Source organism: Haliaeetus albicilla, chromosome 8 (assembly GCF_947461875.1).
Source record: "Haliaeetus albicilla chromosome 8, bHalAlb1.1, whole genome shotgun sequence".
In the NCBI taxonomy this organism is placed as follows: Eukaryota; Metazoa; Chordata; class Aves; order Accipitriformes; family Accipitridae; genus Haliaeetus; species Haliaeetus albicilla.
Genome location: NC_091490.1, coordinates 17079196 through 17102079, shown reverse-complemented (window position 1 = coordinate 17102079; position 22884 = coordinate 17079196). Strand labels below are relative to the sequence as shown.

At 38.0% G+C, this 22884-nt stretch overlaps 1 protein-coding gene across 6 annotated transcripts in view; it reads left to right on the top strand.

Annotated features, from left to right (window-relative positions):
- Window positions 1-22884, top strand: part of COL24A1 (collagen type XXIV alpha 1 chain) — a 152400-nt gene that overhangs the window by 80916 nt on the left and 48600 nt on the right. For 5 of the 6 annotated variants that reach the window (XM_069789138.1, XM_069789140.1, XM_069789141.1 and 2 more), the window contains 7 exons: window positions 1896-1949; window positions 3026-3070; window positions 8592-8678; window positions 15265-15318; window positions 17204-17257; window positions 18844-18897; window positions 19657-19710. In XM_069789138.1, coding sequence (XP_069645239.1) covers window positions 1896-1949; window positions 3026-3070; window positions 8592-8678; window positions 15265-15318; window positions 17204-17257; window positions 18844-18897; window positions 19657-19710 — 402 coding nt within the window. The remainder of the gene's footprint in view (window positions 1-1895; window positions 1950-3025; window positions 3071-8591; window positions 8679-15264; window positions 15319-17203; window positions 17258-18843; window positions 18898-19656; window positions 19711-22884) is intronic. The other variant, XM_069789139.1, reaches the window with a different exon arrangement.

Below are 22884 nucleotides of genomic sequence, written 5' to 3'. Positions count from 1 at the left end.
TTTCCTCCATGTGTAATTTACAGTTGTATTGCATTTCTGTTTAAAGCCGAATCTGTATGTTTCAGATTACTTAACCAGTTAAATCCACTTGTTCTGTCTTATAATCAACTCGCTTCTGTTGTGTGTCCTTTGCAGCTAGTATGTAGCTGGGCTACTACAGCCAAGAAACCTTTACAAGTTGTAACTCCCAATTCAGATCTGATAGGACTAAAATTATTAAGGTAGTTAATAGTGGCCAGTAGTTTTCTTTCAATGAATTTTGTTTAAAACATTTTTACATTACAGTCTTGCTCTCTAGAAAGACCTTAAGGTTCTTTGCAGCAAAGTAGTTAAACAGCATGTAGTAACCTGCAGAAGCCAGTCACTTGTTCTTTGCTAAGCCTTGTGGAAAGACATGACTTGCTTTATCTGGGTGTCTCAGAACTTCTCTTCACGGTCTTTTCTCCTGGCGTTCCTGGCTGTGCCATGTTTTAATCCATAGGCAAAACCAAAAGTCTGTTCCTAAAGCAGTGATATTTGTTAAAATTTGTAGGGCAAAATGAAATCACTCAGGCAGGCAGAGAGAGAACAAGAGATATTAAAAGGGATTAATATGAGAAGTCATGGAACCTACTAAGACAATATAATTTTAAGCCATATAGAGAATTTCTCAGATGCCCAGAAACTAACAAACACATTGTGCTCTGAAAGACAGTCACAGAGCAGCCTGAGCAAAAGAGCCAAATGGAAAAATCCCATCCTTTTTGAAGAAACCTGTTTGTTATCTGTTGCTTTAGTTGCTCTTGTCTCAGGACAGCTGATGTGGAAAGGGAAGCTCTAATTACAGAGTCCTGTGATTGCAATTATTCAGTCTGCTGGAACAACAGCTGATAATTTCCTTTTAGCAGAAATCTGCATGTTTTTGATAGTGAATCATTAAAATGTTGAATTAATTTTCTTTCTCCAGTTGTCAGGCTTCTGTAATCGCATTAGCAACTTGCTCAAGAGCCACATCTGGTCCATTGGACCTTTACTTTTGGACTAGGTCTTTGCCTCTGAGCAGATGGTGAAAATTTGTCTAGGCAAGGCTATGCTGTTCAGATAACCAAGTGGTTAGGCCATGTTTTATGTTGTAGAGGAAGTAAAGTATACCTGGAGGGAGAATGACCTCCTAAAAGTGAGACATAATTAAGTTAGAAACATTTAATTGAAAATTCAGGAGAAAAGCATTCTGGTTTGTATGCCTTTATGGGTCTGTGTGAGTGACAACAGAGGGAGGGATGTATGTTATAAAATGCTTCAAAGATCTTGTTACGTCATGGCCTCCTGCTCTGATTGGTGTTGCTGTATTTCTTCCAGGTAACAACGTTATTAACAGACTATCATAGCAACAAGATCTATCAGCAGCAAAATGGTGGTGGAGAGGGATGAGGCTTAAAATAATCAATTTGATGAACAAAGTGGAGAGGATAGTTGAGCTGATTTTGTCTGGCTGGGGAAGGACAGTTATGACACCAGTCCCTGAAGTCTAAACATCAAATTCTGTTAGTGTGAGTCCCTATTCCGTTGGAATTAGCCAGGAGAGATCATGACCTTGCCCTTTCTTTGTCTCCTTAATATGTATTTTAAAGTGAAATTGAAATGTGTTTGATTCTTGGATTCTGACTGTTCTTCCTCAGTGTTAACTGCTGTAAGAGTTAATACAGATTCTGCTTACTGTGCTAGTATTTGCAGTAATAATCAACAGTGTATTTTCAGATGTAGATTTATAAAAACACTTGCTTCAAATGTTGGTATTAAATATTACTAAACTGTACATTTTTGAGTGCACATATTTTCATAAATACAGAAATCGGGATGAAATTATCTTTTAAAAATTAAATATTTACAATATTTTATTCTAATCATTATTTTAGGGAAAGCCAGGACAGAAAGGTTATATAGGTGATCCTGGACCAGAAGGTTTAAAGGTAAGTGATGGTTTTATGTATGAAATAAAATGTGTTTGAAGTATCAACTGCGTACAATTATACACTGCTATACACAGTGGCATGCCAGTGAAAGGATATGAGTGCACATGCTTCCATATAATCTAAATGTATGGAAGTACAGTATGTAATACTGGTGATTCTGCTTCCTTGCAAGATCCTGTTTTGGAAAAGAAGAAAATTATGCAGCTCTTGGAGACAGGAACGTGTGAGCAAAGACAGCACCTGCTAAAATGAGATATACCTGCCTGGGGGATGTGAGGGTGCCTGGGCCTGGGGGCAACAAAGGACTCAGGGCAGTTCCTGCAGTGGCAGATTTCGGGCGTGTGTGGATGGATGAGATGAAGTGCTGCAGTTTGAAAGAGGAGGTTGTGGCAGCAGAATTTCTCAGTGCTGAGTTGCAGTCTGAGTAAGCAGTACTCAAGCCACTGTTCATCAGGGCACTGAGATTATAGTTGTAGCCAGATAACTAATAGTGCATATACAGCCAGCTTCAACTTGTAAAATACATGACAAAATGTTCTGGGGCTACATAGCATGACTTGCAGCGTTATTAAGGAGAACAGGATTAATTAATCTAATACTTCATGCCAGTTTCAAGCTTTTGGGGCGAGGGAAAGAAGTTTGTTAAAATGCCATTTAAATGTCAATTTTTCTAATATTTCGTTACAAAATTAGTTATCAACAGTATGAAAAGGTAACATTTACTTTTGAAGCAGTTGTGAAATAATGAAGGTAATTTGTTGAAAGGAAGATTTAAATAAAAACTAAATCATTCATTTGTAGTATTTGCTGAATTAATGTATTTAGTGAGCCCTTTAATACATAGTTTTCATTTTTGCAGTCAAGTCCTAAATACATTAGGACATCTTTTTACAAAATCAAAATTAGCCACTGACAAAATGAAATTTTTATTGGTTGCTTAATTTTAGATTTTAATTGACAGATGTAATTTAGAAAATAAAGAGGCTTCTAGGAAAATAGAGGACTTTAATATACACATATTAAAGAAATTACTTTTCTAATGAACGACATCATCTGTTTTCTACATTTAACAGGGTGAACAAGGAGACCAAGGAAACCTTGGAAAAACTGGTGAAGCAGTAAGCTTGAATTCTCTTTCTGGTTTTATTTTTCATTCTATGTTTATTTGAGAGTGAATGAGTAATTTGTTGCAGTAACTTTCTGATGAAGTTTGCCTTTCTTTGAAGCTGTAGTATATTGGCTATACCTTTGTGGTCTTTCAGACTCATACTATTTAAAGAAATTCCCCATTTTAATTATTTTCCAGAGTTAATTCTGCTTTTTTCCTAATAGGTTGAGTGAACATTACAGGTAGTTGTAGGTATCTTCCAAAGCACGTTTGAGTAAGTGAACGAGTGATCCTTTTCCATTTAAATCATTTGAGAGGCTACATTTAGCCTGAGATGTATTTTGCAGACTTGTTCCGTCTACCCTCCATAAAATCACAGAGCTCAAGGTGACCTTGAGGTGGCACGTAGTCCATCCTCTACTGCCTAGACAGGATTACTTATCTTTATATCACTCCTGACAAATATTTGGCTAACCAGTTATTAAAAAGCTCCAAGAAATGAAGGCTTTGTGACCTGCAGGCAGCCCAGGGCTTCTCTATTTTTAAAAAATTCTTCCAATTATGTAACCTGACTCTCTTCTGCTGGAAACAGCATTTTACAAATGATGGTTGTCATTGCGTGCCTCCTCATTCTTTCTTTTCAGGCTAAATAGTCCCATTCACTTAGCCTTTAAGTCACATTCTTACTCTCCTGTAGACTGTCTCCAATTCATCTAAACATCTGTATGACTCCAGCTTACTGCTCAAACTGTTCAGACTACTGAGAGAAAGGAAAAATTGCTTCTTACAAGCCATATTCTTGCATACACGTGCCCATTTTTGCAATAGTGTGTTGTTATTCAGTTAGTGATCCACAGTCTCCAATCCTTCTTTTTTTAAAGTCATTATCTTTCCCAGTTCTTCTATTGTAGGCACTGGTTTAGTTGATAATTATCACTTAAACATACTGCCTTGCAATTCTCCCTGCTTAATTTCACTCCCTGCCCTTTTGTGTTTTTTAACTCTTGTTTGAGAATTATGAGCAGGTGTGAGCTTGTGATCTCATGCTTGAGTTACCCAGATGCTGTGTAGAACATGACTAAATTGGTTTTGTTTCTTGAGTTAATGTATGCTGAGGAGAGATACCATACACTGGTTTGGGCTCAGTGCTGTACTACTCACATAAACCCTGTTCAACTTAGCAGTTATAGTGAGCTCCCCATTGTCTGCAAAATACCAAGCAAATGTACCCCAGACAGCTCATCAAATGGTCGGTCACTGCTGAAATTTTCCAAACTGCTTGTAAGTCAAGTCCAGCTCCTCTGTGCACTCTGAAGATTCTGTGCTCCAGGGAAGGGTACTGAGAAGCTGGACTCTGTCAGTTAAAAGTTTCTGCTTAGACAGGAACTGATAATTGCCATATAATGCCATAAGGTCCACTTGTCAGCCAGCATCTCTCTAAACATAGCAAGTATACTTAGCAGCAGCTTGATCTGTAGCTTTGTTCAGCAGTTTATACATAGCAAAACATTCATTTTGTTAGGTTGTAATCAGAGCTGTAACACAATAGTTTCCTTTCCTTATGATACCATTTGGAAAATCTGGGGGGTTTTGTATTGCTGAATGATTAGGGCAAACATGGATGAGTACTGGAGAATAAGGATGTCATGGTAGAGGAGAACGGATGGGACATCCTAATACTACGTTGCTTTTATGGAGACATGCAGAAATTACTCTGCTGGGACACAGTAATATAATCTCCTGTCCATACAACCAGCACTCCTCTGCCAACGTTACACTTGCCTTTTTTTCTTTTTTTTTTTTCCCAACAGTGAGTGAAATGGAGCTTTTATTACATATGAATTCTGTTCTTCAGCCTGTAACATGTTAGGGAAAATTGATAGCATTTACTCTGTTGTACAGTGCCACATGCACCAAAATCCTCAACAAAAGACAAAGCTAAGCTCAATCTTAAATGACTACATTAATAGTAGTACATAGAACAGTCACAGAAGCGAGTTACTTAACCTTAAGTTTCTGGATTTGTCTTGGGCTTTGTTTGGCTGCTCAGTGAACTTGAATTCAGTGCACATGTTTTCCACAGCTCAGATGTTTTGTATGAACATAATATCATTCACCACTAAATGAGCTCCAACTCTAATACAAATGTAATATTCAGTAGCTCAAATATATAATCAATGATTATATGTTGCAGTGATGATTAATAAAATAGTCATACTAACTACCTAACTCTGGTCAGGGACAAGCTGCAAGAATAAAATAACAAAAAATATTCTTTGTGCCAAAACAGGGGATGTTGCAGCCCTGTTACAATGTTACAAAGACAGATAATTATGGCCCATCATTAATTACCACTTCCCACTCTTGCTGTTTGGAGAATTTGCATATGATACAAGGTGACATGAGATACCCGAGAACTGAAGTGGTTTATAAGCTATTGATAAATATTCTTTATTTTTACTTGTGGATTGTGGAATGTCTTCTGCTTTATGTACATGCATTTTAATCAAATGAGCTTCATAGGTCCTTGATCCTTTTATATTACCTTTATATTATCTGGCAGCAGAGGACTAAGGTCCACTACATGGTCTTTTAGGGGGATAATATATATTAACTTGGGGTTAAGGCCAATGGTAAAACACCAAGAGCAGGAGACAGCCTTTCAAACGCACTTAGCAGAACTCACAGGAAGACCTTTCAAAATCCCTTCCCTTCACTTTATTCACTACTGTAACCTGTAACAGTTAAGCTTCTCCTAAGTAAATTGAAAAGTACTGCCAGGAAAAGGATGGTTTTTCTCATGCAGAAAATGGTTTTCCAGATGTGAGTCCTGATGCAAAATATTCACTTCTGTACACTTTGGACACATTACTTCCAGCTTCTCACCAGCTTCTGTTTGTAACAATTTTTCTTTTCCTTGGTGTGCACAAAGAATACAAGCTTCTTAATTCACAGATAAATCCACTCCCTGATATTCAGTATTGGCTCTGGTGGCATATATGATGACTCCAGGACATCTCTGGAATCAAACATGCCACACACACACAAAAGTTTTAAAAACAAAAGGCAAAGTACAAATGCTACTAGCTGCTGTGACAGGTTTTAAGATGGAACCCAAAAGAAGGTATGGAGTAAGGCATTTGTCCTTACTGATGCCTTGTGAAGTTTGTGTTACCAGATGGTTGGTGACACCAAATACAAAGAGGATTTGTACAAATAGCACTAAGCAATGTGCAATTACAATACAATTTATTTAATAGTAAAGGTAAAGGGAAAAAGAAATTACTAAAAAGTTGATAGGAAGTCCAATGTCTAATAAAATTATGTATGGTTTCTTCCTTCTGCACCATTCCCCCCCCCCCCTTTTTGGCTTAATATATTGTTTGTTGTGTATTCATGATCTTTATTGTCTAAGTTTTTCAAATTACAGAATAGGATGCATACTTTTTAAGCTCAAGGTGGAAATACATGATACTGGTTTTTTAGCAGTGGGGAATCCATCACAGTATTCCAATTCTCTAAAAGAAAACTAGTGCATTTCCTGAATAAGCTGTCAAAAGAAGCAATTTTGCAATAATAAATCCTGTAAATGTTGAATTCATAGCAAATTATGACATGAAGCACGTGTGCGTGTGCTGTTGATACCGAAGGGTTGCACCAATATTTTTCTTCTGTTTCTTTCCATTTTCTTACTTTTCCTGATATCATCCATCTTCTGTCTTTACTAATACATCTGTCACTGCTGCCTGAAGTGCCAAAATAATTATTGCTTTTCTGTGGCAGCTTTTCCAGGTCAAGTACTGCTTAATATCTGCTTAGAAAAATACAGATGGCAACTGTGCACAAGCAGGGAAGTTTCAACAGCAGGAGATTGGACCATAATGCTTCATTATTCAGTCTAGTGAGATGCGATATGTGCTGAAGTACAGCTTTGTCAATAGGCTAGAAGCCATATTGTCCAACATTTCTTAGGTCACATGAAGCTGCTGACTCTTCAGAGCACATTTCTGCTGAAGTGTTTCTGTATGCTTGTCCAGCATGGAAACTGAGTAGACTGAATTTATAAAATGTTCACTGTGCTCATAAGCTTAAAATGATACACATTTAATACTAGATCAGGAATGTGCCCAAGATCAAACTTCAGACACTCCTTAACCGAGTCCTACAACAAAAATTGTTTCTCTGGCTACAGCATGTGCCCTGTTTAAAGAGGAATGTGGGCAGGTTCAGGTGGTGCTGCTTGGCCAAGCAGAGCCCAAAGCTGCAGCAGGACCCAGCAGCTGTCCTTTGCTGCAAGATATTCGGTTAACTGCAAGACTGTCAGGTCCAATTGAAGAGGGATTGGTTAAGATAGTGAGAGGTAAGGGACAGCAGGCAGAGCAAATTTACACTGCTGATGAGACAAACTCTTTTGGAAGTCATGCCAAAGGAAACAACGACTTAAGCTACTGAGAAAATTGCCCTTACATTTGGGGGAGGAAAATCTCACTTTGCTGACATGTGCAACTGGATTTTGTATGCTTAGATCAGATGCTATCCAGTGATGGATAACAAATATTTGAAACCAGCTTCAAGCATCTCATGCAAGTGACCTGTCTGTGTTAAAGCGTCAGCAATGATTTAAGAAAATTATTCATTGCCCAACTTTTATGGCACAAAATTGAATTCATCTGAACTTAAAACAGTTGCTTGTCAGGATTGTGTTACTGTTTGGTAAACACTAGTGTTTACCCAGACTGGGCCACACCGAGTAACTAAGTGCAGGTTAATTCAAATTTCTCCTTGCCAGCTGCATTACAGAAATTCAGCCCTTGGCCCATATGCTTCTGAATTAGAAATCACTGACATTTATTCACATATTGAGACAGAGTACAAGGGTAGAACTGTCAACTGCAACATGTACAACTGGTGTCAAAAGGACAAACTAAAATAAGCAAAGTTCATGAACACAAATCCTGGAAAAATAATCTTCAAAGACCTGGAAAAGTTACATGTCAGCAAGTTTGCCCAGTTGCAAATAGTTTTTGAAACAGTAGAAGAGAAACCAAGCTGAAATGAGAAGTGCTTCCCCCTGGAAAAAAAAAAAAAAAAGCTAAAAAGAATAGAAAGTTACAGTCCAGCAGAGAAAGTTATATTCAGGCTGTCAATGGCAGCTCCATAGCAGGCTGAAAATGGTCAGCCTGTGAGAGTCTGTGGGAAGGCAAGAAAATGCTGCAGTTAGGCTATGAGCCTAACTCAACTAGGAGTTGAGTTGCCTTTGAGAAGAATTCCCATAAAGCAATTACCACGTCTCCTGCAGAGGTAAAAATTAGCTGGATTAGGCACCAGGGATGCTTAATTCATGGAGAATGGAAACTGCAATTCCTTTTGCTTGAAGAAAAGATTAAATGGGCTTTAACTGATGTTTTCAGGATGCTCAATAGGAGTTCTTTGAACTATCATGAAGTCTGGGCTTTGGGGATATGCAAGTGAGAATTGTAAGCCATAGGCCAAAAGAAAAGTCAGTTGAGGAAAACCTTTTTTTTTCAAAGACTGGTGAATGCATGCGGCATTGCCAAGGGCTTCAGAAGAAGGAACTAGTTCAGCTGCTTTCAGAAACCTATTGGATACAGATTAATGTAAGTTCTATGAAGCTCTTATGATGAGTGGTAATAATGATACTTCTGTGTCTATGTTGTGCTTCTTGTTTTTACCCTAGATGAACTGATATACTATCACTGCTGCTAGGTCTTTATCTCAAGAAGGGTGGGGAAACAGGTTACAACATCTGGAGTTAGCTTTTCCAAGCTGCTGCTCTTTTTTCTTGAAGGACTTTTTGCTGGTAGTGCTCTTCATCAGCTAGTTTAAGTTGCCGTGCTACCCCACAAAATACCCACAGCTCCATACCCTTTATGGTTTTGCAAGTTAGGGCTAACACCTTAAATAAGTTAACACTCCCTATGCCATTGAGAACAGTCAAAGAGAAGGATAATCTGTTCCATGTGAGATTTGTTACCCAAGAAAAAAAGCCACTGGTTAGATGCATAAATGTAAATAACTTTTATCCCAATTAAGTTTAGCCAAGATATGACTCTCTAGACTAATATCTACCTTCAGAAGAATATTTTTTCCCCTTTGCACAGATTACAAAAAGCTACCAGTCTGAACTTGACAATCAAAACCAAGAACTTCTATAAATAAAGTGAAAATGCTTCATATTTGAATGGAGTTTGTGTCACCCAATTCACTTCATGTCATCTCCAAGCTGCTTATGGCAAGTAGACTGCGTAAAATGCAGTATCCTTCCCAGCAAGTGAACTGTGTCATGACTGCCACTATAGTACTGACCTCAGGCTGCCTTTTTCTCATGGTCATTTAAAAGATTCACATACAAATGGAACCCTTGCAGATCTAGTAGAACATCAGAAAAGCGTACCAGTCCTCCACTCTTTCCCGGACCAAGAGAGGAATTTAGCTTTTCTGGGGAGTCAGATGCTACCTGTGTGGTAGTTATTTTGCAACTGTGGTGTTGTTTTCCCACCACCCAATGTATAGCTTTATATCTACACTTATTTGCATGCCCAAGTGATTTTGCAGCACTAAAATATGAGGAAAAATGTTTAAGGCTATTTTAGCAATAATCAAGGATAAGTTGTTCTGGCATGCATTAAACTTATTCAATAATAGTGTAGGTATTGGCACACATCTAGTCTTTTCACTGTTCGTCCGTTTTACTGTCTGTCTGAATTTAAGTGATGTATTTCATGAATAATATCTGCACGTGGCATCTGCAGTTGAGCTTCCAAGGTTTTGCTAGTGGGCACATCCTGCTGCTACTTCATAAGCTAGCTTCCTTTAAATGCAAGTGTTTCTCTGCATAATGCTATCAAACTGAATGACCCTACTTTACACTGGTGTTACTGGAAGCAAAATTTAACCCATTTATTTGCTAAAACTTCTGTAGATTAAGCAGTGGTGCCAGTACATTTTGCCTTTCAAATATTCAGGTAGTTAAAGTTTTGAGTCCTTTAAAAAATTGAGTGAAACATCAGCTGCGAGGTACAAATATGGTGCATATCTGCTTTCATTCATCTCCTCCACTGGCAGTAACAAAGCATAGATTTTCACTCAGCTTATTGCCTCTGGTTGATTACCAAGTAACCTTCTCAACAGACGGAAAGTGCCAATGAAACAGATGGCCAGATCTCAGTGTCAAAAAGAAGAAAATAGCATCTGCCTTTCAAATATCATGCTTCCCAACATAATCCTGGGTAAAGCAGCTACAGATCTTATGGTCACTTCATAACATTTTTAGTACTGTGGTTATGAGGTAGGAAATAGTTTCTAGAGTTTAGAGGTGGAACCACCAGCTCGAATAATAAAAAAGGACCACACAACTAAAAGCCAGTAATGCTCTTTGGCATACATACAACAGTTTGCACAGCTGTCAGCCAAGAGCTCCTCAGATGCCAAGGTCTAATATTGGGGCCATTTTCTAGTCTACTTTTGCATTTTGATAATTCAAACTAAGGTGCCATTAGAGGGCAAGTGTAGTATTAGTCACTAAGGGATTCAAAAGTAACTAATTCAGTAATTGAACTGGCAGTAAATTTTAAGTAAACTGGCATCAGTTTACTTTATATTCTTTATTTGGCCTTTCAGATAACCCAGATTACTAGAGTTTTTCCTTTCTATGAGAAAATACATCCTCCAAAATTGATTCTTTTCCATTCTGTTCCCCAAACATGAAAATCCTTTTTAAACATCTCAATAATTAAAGAAAAAAAAAAAAAAAAAAGGGCGGGGGGTGGTGATAAAAGCCAAAGCTTTGTTTTCCCATGATGCTGTCAGTTTGTACCCAGGTCTTGCATGACATTAAAAAAACCAGACTGTTGGCCTAGAAGACGACCTTGCTGAAACTAGAGTGTAATTAGGTGACATTTTCAGAACTATTTTCCTGGTTTCTGTGTTGGTTAGTTTTATTCAGCTTTCCCAGTTATCTGGAGATGGGGCTTTCTTTAGAACTTCAGGTTACTCTTAGCTCTAAGTGCAGGCTATTAACAGCTGCTCCATTCAGTTCATACCTGATACTGGTACAGTAGTAAGCAAATGTTCTACACAAAGGCTCTATTGTAAGTCTTTGGTTTCAAAAGCCTGTCTGTGGTTCAGCAATATATTGAGTCCCATGAAAACACTGATCTGATACAAACTCACCCAGAAATCTATGACTAGCAGGTTTTTTTATTCCAGAGCAGGTATCGACTGTCCATGACACCTGTTTTCTCACAGATCAGCTACCTTTTGTTCTACTGCAGATGCTATGAAGCCCAAAGAGCAGCCAGGGTAAACCCTGCATCATGATTTCTTCCTAATTTTTGTCCAGGCCTGACCTGGGTCACATCTGTTAGAAGCATGCATGAACAGATCCAATATTAGTGCCTATGGTACCAGGGTCACACAGATGGATTGATTTTAAAAATATTTTTTTAGTGCCATTATGTGTGGCTAGCAAAACAGAGCTTAGGTTAATATTTATTTCTTAGAACTTCATTTTTATAATATTACAAGTTGTAGAGGTACTTTTCTATCTATGAGCTGGGTATGAAATAGTAGAAGCTGACTGTTAAAGCATCTACTTTTCTTCCTCCTCCTGTCCATCACCCTTGGTTGTCTTTTTAATATAGATAGTTGTCTTGAATCTTCAAGGATCCTCAAGTAGATTTTGATCTCTTAAAATCAAACCTAAATGCTGGCTCATTTGGGGTTTTTTGAGTAGTATGCCAAAATGTATAAAGTCCTTCATGAAGTATGAAGCTGATGGGGTCTTAAAGAAATGTTTAAGTGGGAATCTTAATGAGCAGGCAGAGACTATGATATTGCTGAATGCTGGATCTGGAGTGAAGTGATTCAGCACAGATTCAGGACAAATTTTAATGAAAATTAATTGGAAATAACAAAAGTTCAGAGAAAAATGATAATGTGGCAAGATAGTATTTTAAATTTACTTATGTCATCTTATTAAAAGAATGTTTAATAAAAATGTTTGAAAATGCTGAACTCGAAATGAAATAACGTTGGATTGGAAAATTTTCAATTATCACAGAAGAACATGTTCACATGCAACCTGACAGGTAACTGCTTCCACAGGAGTGTTTGGAACCAGCTGAATATTCATTTCTTACTACAAAGCTTTTCAATGGATTACTCCATACTTGGGTTTGCAATAAGTGTACAATGTGTTTTCAATTATTCAACTACCATCCAGTTTCTAACACAGAACATGTGCCCTGGCAAGATGTTTTTGTCTTTCTCAGGCATGTGCTAGTTGTGAGATCTGGTCTCTGATTAATTTTCCACAAAAATGTTCCTGTCAAGAAGGTTTCCAAAATGCTGTTATTGTCACTGGAGAGTTTTACACAAATCCTTGTAAATGGAAGTTTATGACTTTTTTTTTTAATAAGGTGGTGATTTTTTTAAAAACATTTCAGGGGTTTTTGCTTTACTTTTCTGTTGTCTAATACATTCAATTTGATTTTTGGAATCCACTGCTGCTCTCCAAAGGATTGAAGGGATGCTGGAAGATACTGACTCAACAAACCTGCTTTGGACTGTATTCATCCTCTTACGTAAGAAGTAAAGGGAGGTGAAACTTCCATTCAGTCGTAGGGGCTGGTCTCTATAATAAGCAAATCCAAATCTGGGATTTAAGGAGCCATGTGATCTTTAAGAAAGTCCATAGGGAAAACATCACTTTATGGCTAATGTATTGATGGAACAATATGTTAAGCGCTCTGATTGCACTTTCTCTTCACTATATGCTACTAATTGTTTTAAGGACCAAAATTACAGTCTTAAGTAAGGCTTTTTTCTCTCTTGCCTTCTGCACGTGCCTGCCCTACCTTTATCTCAGTCTCAGACACTTGGCCTCTATTTTGAATGGAGGGGTGGAAGAGCATTTAGTTAACATCATGAACAACTTTCCCCTTGATTCCTCTTGAAGCCCTATTGCCTTTACCATTTCACTGGCTTCAGTTCTTTTTGTCGTCTTGACTATTGTTTTGCTTTCCATACATATCCATTTCCACTCATGCAGTTTCTTTTCCATCTTTTATATCAACAAAAATCCACTTTCTCCTTTTAGTGTTTTACTGTAAATTTTCTTTACTTAACTACTTTCTTCTGAGGAACAGCCAGTGTCTAGGAAACTTTCTATTTAATAGCCAGCTTTCGTCCTCGCTCTGGAAGGTGTTGTAGGCTAGTCCTGATGTGCTGGGTAATACAACAGCACATTCACAGTCACTGCTTCCTCGTCATTCCTTCCCTTTCAGACCAGAGCAACTGAATCAGAAAGGCAATACTTTTGAATTGAAAAGGGGACTTCATCAGGGAACTTGATCAGAGGCTGTATAGTAAATGGTTCACTGCTGGGGCAAGGAACAGCTACCCATCTTTCTAATCAGTGTCTTCAGTCCTGTAAATAGTGTGGCATTGGCTGGGAGATCAGGAGTGTCTCTGTGGAAGGAGAATAGGTCTGAGTTACATCTTGGCTCTGATTATGTCTTCAGTCCTTTCTGGAATAAGAGCATCAAAGTGATTAGTCTTCAGCCTTTTGAAACCGTACCTCCACACCCCTTATCTTGATGAGCAAGAGTACAGAGTAATGATTTGTCTCAGTTTTCTGCCTGGTACTGAGGCTCACTGTTGGCCATGACTGGTACCAGTGGTAGCTCTCATTCTCAGAGTTCGTCACACAAGTCCTTCATTCCTGCCAGTGACGTCTAGGCATCCACCTTAGTGCCAGTATCACCAGGACAAATCAGTTCTGACATATAATACACAAGTTCTCACACATAATACATCAGTCCACCATCCAGAGAGATGCCTGCTTATCTCTTTAGCCCCTTCCAGAAAGTAGTTTGTGCCGGTATTGTCAGCCTCAAAGGCAGCTGTATCAGTGGCTCATTGCAATATATTTAAACGGTGAGATTTCCAGAGTAGCTAGCAGTCCATGAAAATAAGAAGCAATCATAAAACCTTAGTTACTTTGCACCTGTTATGTTAAAGTACTTGAGACTGAACTGTATTGAAATTATACAGGTAAAACCTACCAAAAAAATCTTTTTTTTTTTTTTTTTCAAAAGGCAGAGATCTGAGTCTGGAATGTTGTCTTTCTGCTATGAAATTATTTGTATGGAATAAACTACTACTAGGCTCTTGAAAGGAATGTGAGCAGTCTAGTGAGCTCAGAAGTAATACTTAAAAAAAATTTTCACTTAAGTGCCAGTGTACTGCTACTTAAGCTAGTACATTCCTATACGTATGGAGACAGCAATGCCAATGTGTGAATTGCCATTTTATTTGCACTTGTTAAAGTGCAAATAATTTTTGCTTTTTAAAGAGTTAAAGACCTGGTACAGTTGTGTATTACATTGCTACTAGGAACTTCCACATTTCTGCTATCTTTTATGAGCAGTCATGTGATGTACTCTGGGCATCTATGGCTTTTTCTTCAAGCTTACTGTGACACACTTTTCTCAATCAGGACCTTGCGCAATAATAATTTTTCTTTTAGTTTCATAATAAAGGGGGTATTTCAAGCACTGGGAATAAACTTTTAAGAAGTACTTTGTCTCATGTTTCCCATCCCATATGGTGGTACTTGTTCTATCCAGTGGAAGTTTGTGGGAGAGCCTCAGGAGAGAGTGATTTCATTTTCAAAGGACTGAAACTCTGACTGACTTCAAAGGCATTTGAGGCTACAACTCTTGAAGGGAAAATTCTGACAACACCTGATCGAGTATAATTTTTATTTTGACTGGCTTTTACTTTGTTCCACTGAATTTATTCCCTTTGAAATTTGTGGTCAGACTGAAGTGCTAGGAGAGCAATTATCACCTTTAATTGTATGTTTGTAAAGCTTCTAGTACTGCAAGACTGAGCTCAGTGGCAGATCTTAGGTGGTAGCACAGTATGATGATTAAATTAATGTAATTTGTTTTCTAGCAGTAGCCATTTACTGTTGGTGTGTCCAGGTGCAGCGATCCTCCTGCATGGATTGGAAGCTAGGTTAGCTTGTGCAGTCCTCACTTCCCCACAGGAGCACTTACACAAACAGACCAGTGGTTCTCTGGGATGAAGTGTGCTGTGCTCGGTTGCTGGGGAGCTGCCAACCATTAAGTAGTATAGACATTGCACTAATAAAAGTCTGTTTACTCTTTTGTACAGGGATCAGCTGGCTTACCTGGAGAAACTGGGCCGTCTGGAAACCTTGGTGAAAAGGTACAACAATGTATCTGACTACTCAGCAGCAAAAATCAGCTCTGAAAACCATTGGGGTGATGAAATATCGGTTAGAGATCATTTACTGACTACTGACAAAGCTAATATTCCTGTAGCTATTTCAGAGCACAGGGATGTAATAAACGGTAATCCAAATGCTGTTATTTGAGATAGGCAACTGGTATCCTTGATTTTACTTGGCAATTAATTTAGAGCTGATAGATTTGATATCTTGTTCATATTATAGCACTTACTTTACTATCCACTGCTATTGATTCACAGAAACAGGCATAAATTATACTCATTTTATGCAGTAGTCACTGGTTTTGCACTGCTGTGTAATGAAGACAGAAGTAGAAAGGTAAAAGTTGGCTGTACACATTAACTGAGTAAAGAAGACAACATTGTTAGTTTTGTCCGCTGTGCCGTAACAGTTGTGTTTATGAAAGCAAAGTTTGGCAGACTTAATGTGACTAGAACAGTATAAATAGCTTAAGCATATTTGACATGGTTTTATTTAGGTGAAGTATTTTAAAACTGAAAAACAGGAAACTATTACTGGACTGCATGTCAGCTTCAATTATAATAAAAGCATAATTGTTTGTCAGAATGATCTAGCACCATTTGTATTTCTTCCCTGCAGGGCTGAATTATTTCACCTAGACTGGTGGCTGCTATTTAGATATTTTATTGAGAAAGTCTTAATAATGTATTAGAACTTCCATGAAAATCTGATTATAATTTATATAATCTATGAAAGGAAATACATCAATGGAAAGCACTGCTTGTTAAAACTGAAATTTAGACAAGTCTCATATGGTTTTAATCATACTATCATCTTAGAATTCAGTGTCAAAAGATTTTTGTACACTTGGCCCAACAAGGATTACCTTGGGGTACTGCTCCTAGTTTAGCTGGGAGGGAAAAGGCAGTAAAAAACTAATTAATCTATCATCAGCAAATGGAAGTAAGCTTCTTCATGGTACAATAATTGTTGTCATTGCTATGCTTTTTCTGTGGAATTTATTGTCTTCCTCTTTTATGGATAAAGTACAACATAAACATGCTATGTGGATTTAAATGACAAACATACTTCCAGCATAATTATTTTAAAGAAATGTGTCTTTACAGTACGCAACATAAAATAGAGTATTATCACTATGTCACATGTACTATCTGCAATAAAAGAGTCTTTATATGGGAACAATCTACAGCCAAGCCTGATGTTTGGGCTGGATGTTATATGAATAAAAGGTGAAAAAGTATGCAAGACAAGAAAGAGACCCTTCCTACTTCCCCTACTCCAGTTGCTTCTGCAGCTGCTGAGGGGCTGGCCTTGCTTTTAGATCTGTGCTTTTCGAACACATACTGAAGAATGAGGGAGAGAGGAACAAAATTTTCTTTTTTGTTTGCTGTGGTGAATTTTATGTATTAAAGAATGTAACTATAAGTGTGATGCACCGAACAGAGAGAAAATGGATGTGCTAGCTGCAGTTTGCAGACTGATGTAGTACCAAATCTCTTCTTCAGTCTTCTAGGAGAAGGGAAGACAGAAAAACTAAGTTTTATCATTGTTTCAAAATATGAGTGGGCTTGTAGGAGGAAGGAATGCAGAAATTCCACAAAAGTGAAAAAAGGTCTTTGCACTGTTTCTGAAGGGCGGTCCCTGAACCAGTGGTGGTATGCACTGCAAAAAGTGGTTCCCTTTAGCAACCAGATCTCTTGTAGACTATGGGCTACAACCGTCACAAAAGACCTCGTGGATTGCTGTGGTATTAATATTGCAGGTTGGCTTTGTTGGCCAGATATGCCTGGCTCAGTGGATATGAAACGAGTCAGGGAAAGAGCACTCACCATTATTTTCTTTTTTAATTTTATGTTAAAGGGAGAGCGAGGCAGTCCAGGACCAGTAGGTCCTCCTGGAGAGAAAGGTGTCATGGTGAGTCACAAGTAATGTAGAATCCATAATTATGTTACTTACAAAGGCACTTTACTTTCCAAAACAGTAATGAATTCTCACCCTTCTGACTGTGCAGGCCTTATGGAAAAGAGTAGTATTTATGATGCGTTGTTCCTAAGAAGTTTCATTTAGCAGCTTTAACCCCTCTGTGGAAGTGACATTGCAAAGTGATCCGCTGAATGAAGCAGCAGAGCAACTGCATTTTTGAAAAAGGGCTCTAAGCAGCCTTGCATAAAAAAAAAAAAAAAATAATTAATTGAAAGGAGAGATAAATAAAGGAGGGAAAGTAAAATAATGATCTCCTGTGTAGACTGGGGTAACACAGGTTATTCTAATAGACTGGTAACTATCATCACCTCTAATTCTACTGCACAGCAATACCCAAACAGCCCCTGGGTGCCACTCTTGTGGGAGGACTGGCTTTGTGACAATACCATTTGTCCTAAATCAGGATGCAGCATTTCGTGCAGCATTGGGCAATCCAGAGGCCCCTGTCATGTTAGGTAGGTTGTTGGGGCACAGAAGTAAAAAACTATACACATGTGCCTGTTGTCACATTCCTGTTGAAGTTCTCCAGCAAAAGTGGTTAGGGTTTGATTGTGTGTTTGCTAGTGAGTACTGTGATGGCTCCAGAATGTATAGAGAACACTTACAGACTTAACTGTTTATAAGGAGATGACAGGGTGCTGATAAGCCATGTACTGCATGCTGTGTCCTACATCATCTGACACTAATGTCGTAGGCAGTGATGAAATCTCAGCGGCCTTACATAGAGGCTGCAGATTTGGGCCTGAGTGTGGTGTGATGGGGAATGTTCTTGTGATGGAAATGGACATTAATATTGAATATTTGCAGTAATTACTCCTTGGCCATCCATTGACAAGGAAGAGACCAAGTACCCTCAGACTGCAGACCAACTTAATGATCCATGCAGCACAAGACAATAATTTTTGAAGCATTCTGTGCTTCATTAAATCTCTCTAATTTAGATTTACCTTCAACCAGCTGCTTTTGATGCAAGAAAAAATCTTACTGGTGAAATTAATAAAGTAAGATTTATTAATATAGGATCCAATCTTGCCAACTACTTTTTTTAACTATTAGTAATGCATATTGCCATAGGTAAATCCTCATAAGTCATAGCAGTGAGAGCCCTTCGCAGTAGTAAGTCATCATAGCCCTCAGACAAGAGCTGTTCTTGGCATTTTGTCTTGGCCAGTTCTGCCCACACCAGGATGTATCCACTTTCTTTTTCCACTGTCACAGCCCTGATGTGAGGATTTTGAAACTCATTTAGAACTCAGAAGCTTTTGTTCCAGTACATCCCTGTCAGCGAGTGCCTCTGTGTGGGAAAACTTCTTAGGTTGCTTTAATGATTATTGTGGTACATCCAAACAAATATCTGTTTTCTAAACAAAATTTTGGGACTAAATTTTGCAAGATTAAACATTTTATTAATAAACTTGCCTCCAATTTTTCAGGTAAGTAACTGGATTTATTATTATTGTTACAGTAACAATTTTGATAAAACTGTTCTGTCTTTTCTACATCTCTTTCAATTCTAGGGCTACCCAGGACCTCCAGGAGGCCCTGGACCTGTGGGGCCAGAAGGATTACCTGTAGGTATAGAGTGGTGCTTTGGTTTGACATAAAATGTACCATTTTCAAATTGACTTTTTACTCTGCGGAAGCCAGGAATGGTTTCTAATTTGTACTTCAGTCTGTAAAACTGTCATGAAAATTTACCCATCCAGACACAAAGTCTGTTCACCTGCTGTTTACCAGTATGATCCATGAGAGACAGGAAAACTAATTATGTCACTTACTCACCCATTTAAAAAGCACTCAGTTGAGACAAGTAGGGGAATAGAATTTTTTAAGCATGGTTTATAATTGCATAACAATTTTATTTTTAATTCATTGATGCCTAATATAATTTAAATATATTCATTATTTGTTTAGTTTTACTGTTAATCACAAATAATTATATTCTAATTTGCTGAGTATAATTGTGTTATAATTTGGATACTGTGGGTCTTCAGTACAGACTAAAATTGAATCTTCTATCAGAAATTATTGGGTTTCTTAACACAGTGTTGCTGAAATACAAGTATCCTTCAGCAATTTTGGGCTGTTGGACAGAAGTAATTTATCCAACAGTCACATCATGATTTCTTATTCAGAATAAAGTTACATGGAGTCTCTTATTTAGACTTTTCTAGATAAATTGTACTAACACAATTAATTGAATTTGAACTATGAGTTACAGTGATTGATTTGTATTGGTTGCATTGACTATTGCTCAGTGTGCACAAGCCTTGTAATTTTCAGAAATCTGGTATAGAAGACAATGAATAATAAGTTTATTTGACATGTAGGGACCTTCAGGGACAAGAGGACCACCAGGGCCACAGGGACCTAAGGGAAGGAGAGTAAGTAATATTGCTGTTTCATGTTACTTAGAGCAGAGAGTGGTGCGTTGCCCATATGAATCTGATGAGTAACCCACGTACAATTGCTTCCTTTGAACTCTGGACTCAAGCCATTTGTACTGAAATCAGACAGATGATACTTGTATTTCCATGTAGGAAATGATATGAATCTTCATTTCTCCCCACATTATAGTTAAATGGGGGTTTGCCATTGATTTCAGCTGAGAGCAGGACCAGAACCAAAATGATCACTGGCCTTATTTTCTGTATACATAAATATGCAAACATTGGCATTTATAACTACCATTGGACTGTTTCAGTGGTTTAGGGACTATTTTCTTTACCTGCATGTCAAAATCACCCAAATGTAGTTCTGAGAGAGGAAGAAGCAAAGTCCGAAGATAGTATATGCTAGAATCCCAAACCTCTGATTAGATTATCATTTCCATTTCATGCATTTTTATCAGGGAAATGGGAACCATTTTTTCACTGTATACAAAACAGTAATCCAAAGCCCACATAAGTGAAGAGGGAATCTGTCCACATCAATTTGTATGAGCATTTGATCACAATGCATAAAATCAGTATCAGTGAAAGTATTGCATTTTGTTACCTGGGGATGGTTGGCTACATGGTTTTCATAAACACTTTCCTTCATAAACCCCACCAGTCACTTGCACTTCCTGTCTGGAGTCTTTTTGGTCAAGTTTTTGCAGTCTGAGCTCAAGGTGCATGCAGGAAGCGCTGCCACTTCGTAGTATAGACGGGTGGGTTTGGTTGCAGCATGAGCAAGCGTATTCTCACTGGATTTATGGAGCCTGTCGAGAATAGAAGTGAAGATGCACCCTTCTAACATCAGTCTCACTTAACAGTTTGACAGCAGATCCATGCTTCCTATGAGACTTGTACAACTCATACCAGTGGTTGGACCAGTGTGTCTTCAGAGGTGGTGTTAGCATTGGGCAGTGCTTACCACTCATTCCTGATAAAGTCCCTGAATCCTTGTCAGTGAGATCATTTTGTTGGTTTCTTTCTGTCATAGGAAGCAGAAACATTTGTTGCTACAGCAAAATACAATTATAGGCTTCCTTCATTTCATCCCCCCTTTGTTACTGCGATATATATATTTTCTAAGAAAACACATGGTAAAATTTGAAAAGTTCTAAGATCTGGAGGTTTTACTCCAGTTAAAGATAGATACTTGAGAAGCGCACATTGCATTTTAAGTAAGATTTTACATTAGAAAATATTGTGATTAGCAAACTTTGTAATACAAAATTTATTAACTATATATTCTTCTATGTTACTTTTTCATGATTGCTAAACTAAGTAAGAGATTGGGTAAAGAGTTATATTTTCAGTATATTCAAAACAATATATCTGAATATATTATATATTTGAATATTAATATATTGAATATTTGAAACCATATTTTGAATATTCATTCTATTTTAAATATGCAATATTTTGAAATGTACAATATTTTTAATATTCTAGATATTCAAAGTATACAATGCTTAGCAACTTCGCAGTACACTACAGGATTATTCATAAGACAAACTTCACATGTTTCAAATGAGTCTTCCTTCTGCAGTATGGTTTCCTCCTCCTTCAGAAGAAATCTGTTTTAATTTACTTCTTTGTTCATGGTGCAGTTTGTAGGAACAATTTGTGAAATGTAGCATATGAAATGTATAATTTCTGTTAAAAGTCTGCAATAGTTGTTCTGGCTTACCCTGTATTAGAGAGGTTTCCAGCTGGCAATGTCAAGTGTTTGGGTTGTTTTTTGTTGTTGTTGTTTACTTTCAGACAGAGAATATAATTTATCCCAGACTTCAGTTTCCTTAAATGGGTGAAGCAGATTTGACCATCTATCTACATACACTTACAACTTCTTGTGCTTGCTTGTCTGAAGTACCGATCAGTAGATTTGTCTGAGTCTGGGTTTCAGGATTAAGGAATTTATCTCAGCAGCTGTCGTGGTTTAACCCCAGCCAGCAACTAAGCACCACGCAGCTGCTCACTCACTCCCCCCCCATCCAGTGGGATGGGGGAGAAAATCAGGAAAAGAAGTAAAACTCCTGGGTTGAGATAAGAACGATTTAATAGAACAGAAAAGAAGAGACTAATAATGATAATGATAACACTAATAAAATGACAACAGTAGTAATAAAAGGATTGAAATGTACAAATGATGCGCAGGGCAATCGCTCACCACCCGCCAACCGACACCCAGCCAGTCCCCAAGCGGCGAATCCCTGCCCCCCCCCACTTCCCAGTTCCTAAACTAGATGGGACGTCCCATGGTATGGAATACACTGTTGGCCGGTTTGGGTCAGGTGCCCTGGCTGGGCATGAGAAGCTGAAAAATCCTTGACTGTAGTCTAAACACTACTGAGCAACAACTGAAAACATCAGTGTTATCAACATTCTTCACATACTGAACTCAAAACATAGCACTGTACCAGCTACTAGGAAGACAGCTAACTACATCCCAGCTGAAACCAGGACAGCAGCTCATGGAAAAGGACATACCCACCATCATCAGAGAGAATCTGTATGGTCTTCTGAAAATAGTCTTCATTTTTCCCTTACAATAGATGTGTTTTTTAAAAGCCTATTTAAAAGGACATATTAGTAAAAATCTCTTTCTGGGGAATTAATTTGCTAATTTAGTAATAGACATTTTAATTTAATAATGAATTATCTGTAAAATTTGATAGTTTTACCTGCAGAAATAGCAAATGCTTCCCACACCTCACAGGTCACCTGCTTATTTTCTGAACTGAATATGCCACACATACATAATCTATCAGTGCCCAGAAAAATGAGTTTATTGAGACCTGTTTGTCAGGCAAAACTGAAATGCAGATATATTTGTTTATGCAACATATCTAACAAAATTCAAAGAGAAACCTTAATTAGCTGCAGAGGGCGTGAATCCACCCCTGCTGATAAGCACAGTGAATTACCAAGAGTTGATGTAAGCAGGAGCATCCAACCCCAGGCATCAGCTAGCAGAGAAGTAGCTCCTGAAGTGTTCCAAAGGTGCTTATGCAAATGTGTTCAGTGGAGAGAGGCTCTAGGGGCTCCTGGGACCCCTACGTTAGTAACTAAGGCAGCCTTCTGACAGGAGTGTGAATCTTTGCTTTGGTTTAGAGGAGCAAAGGGAAA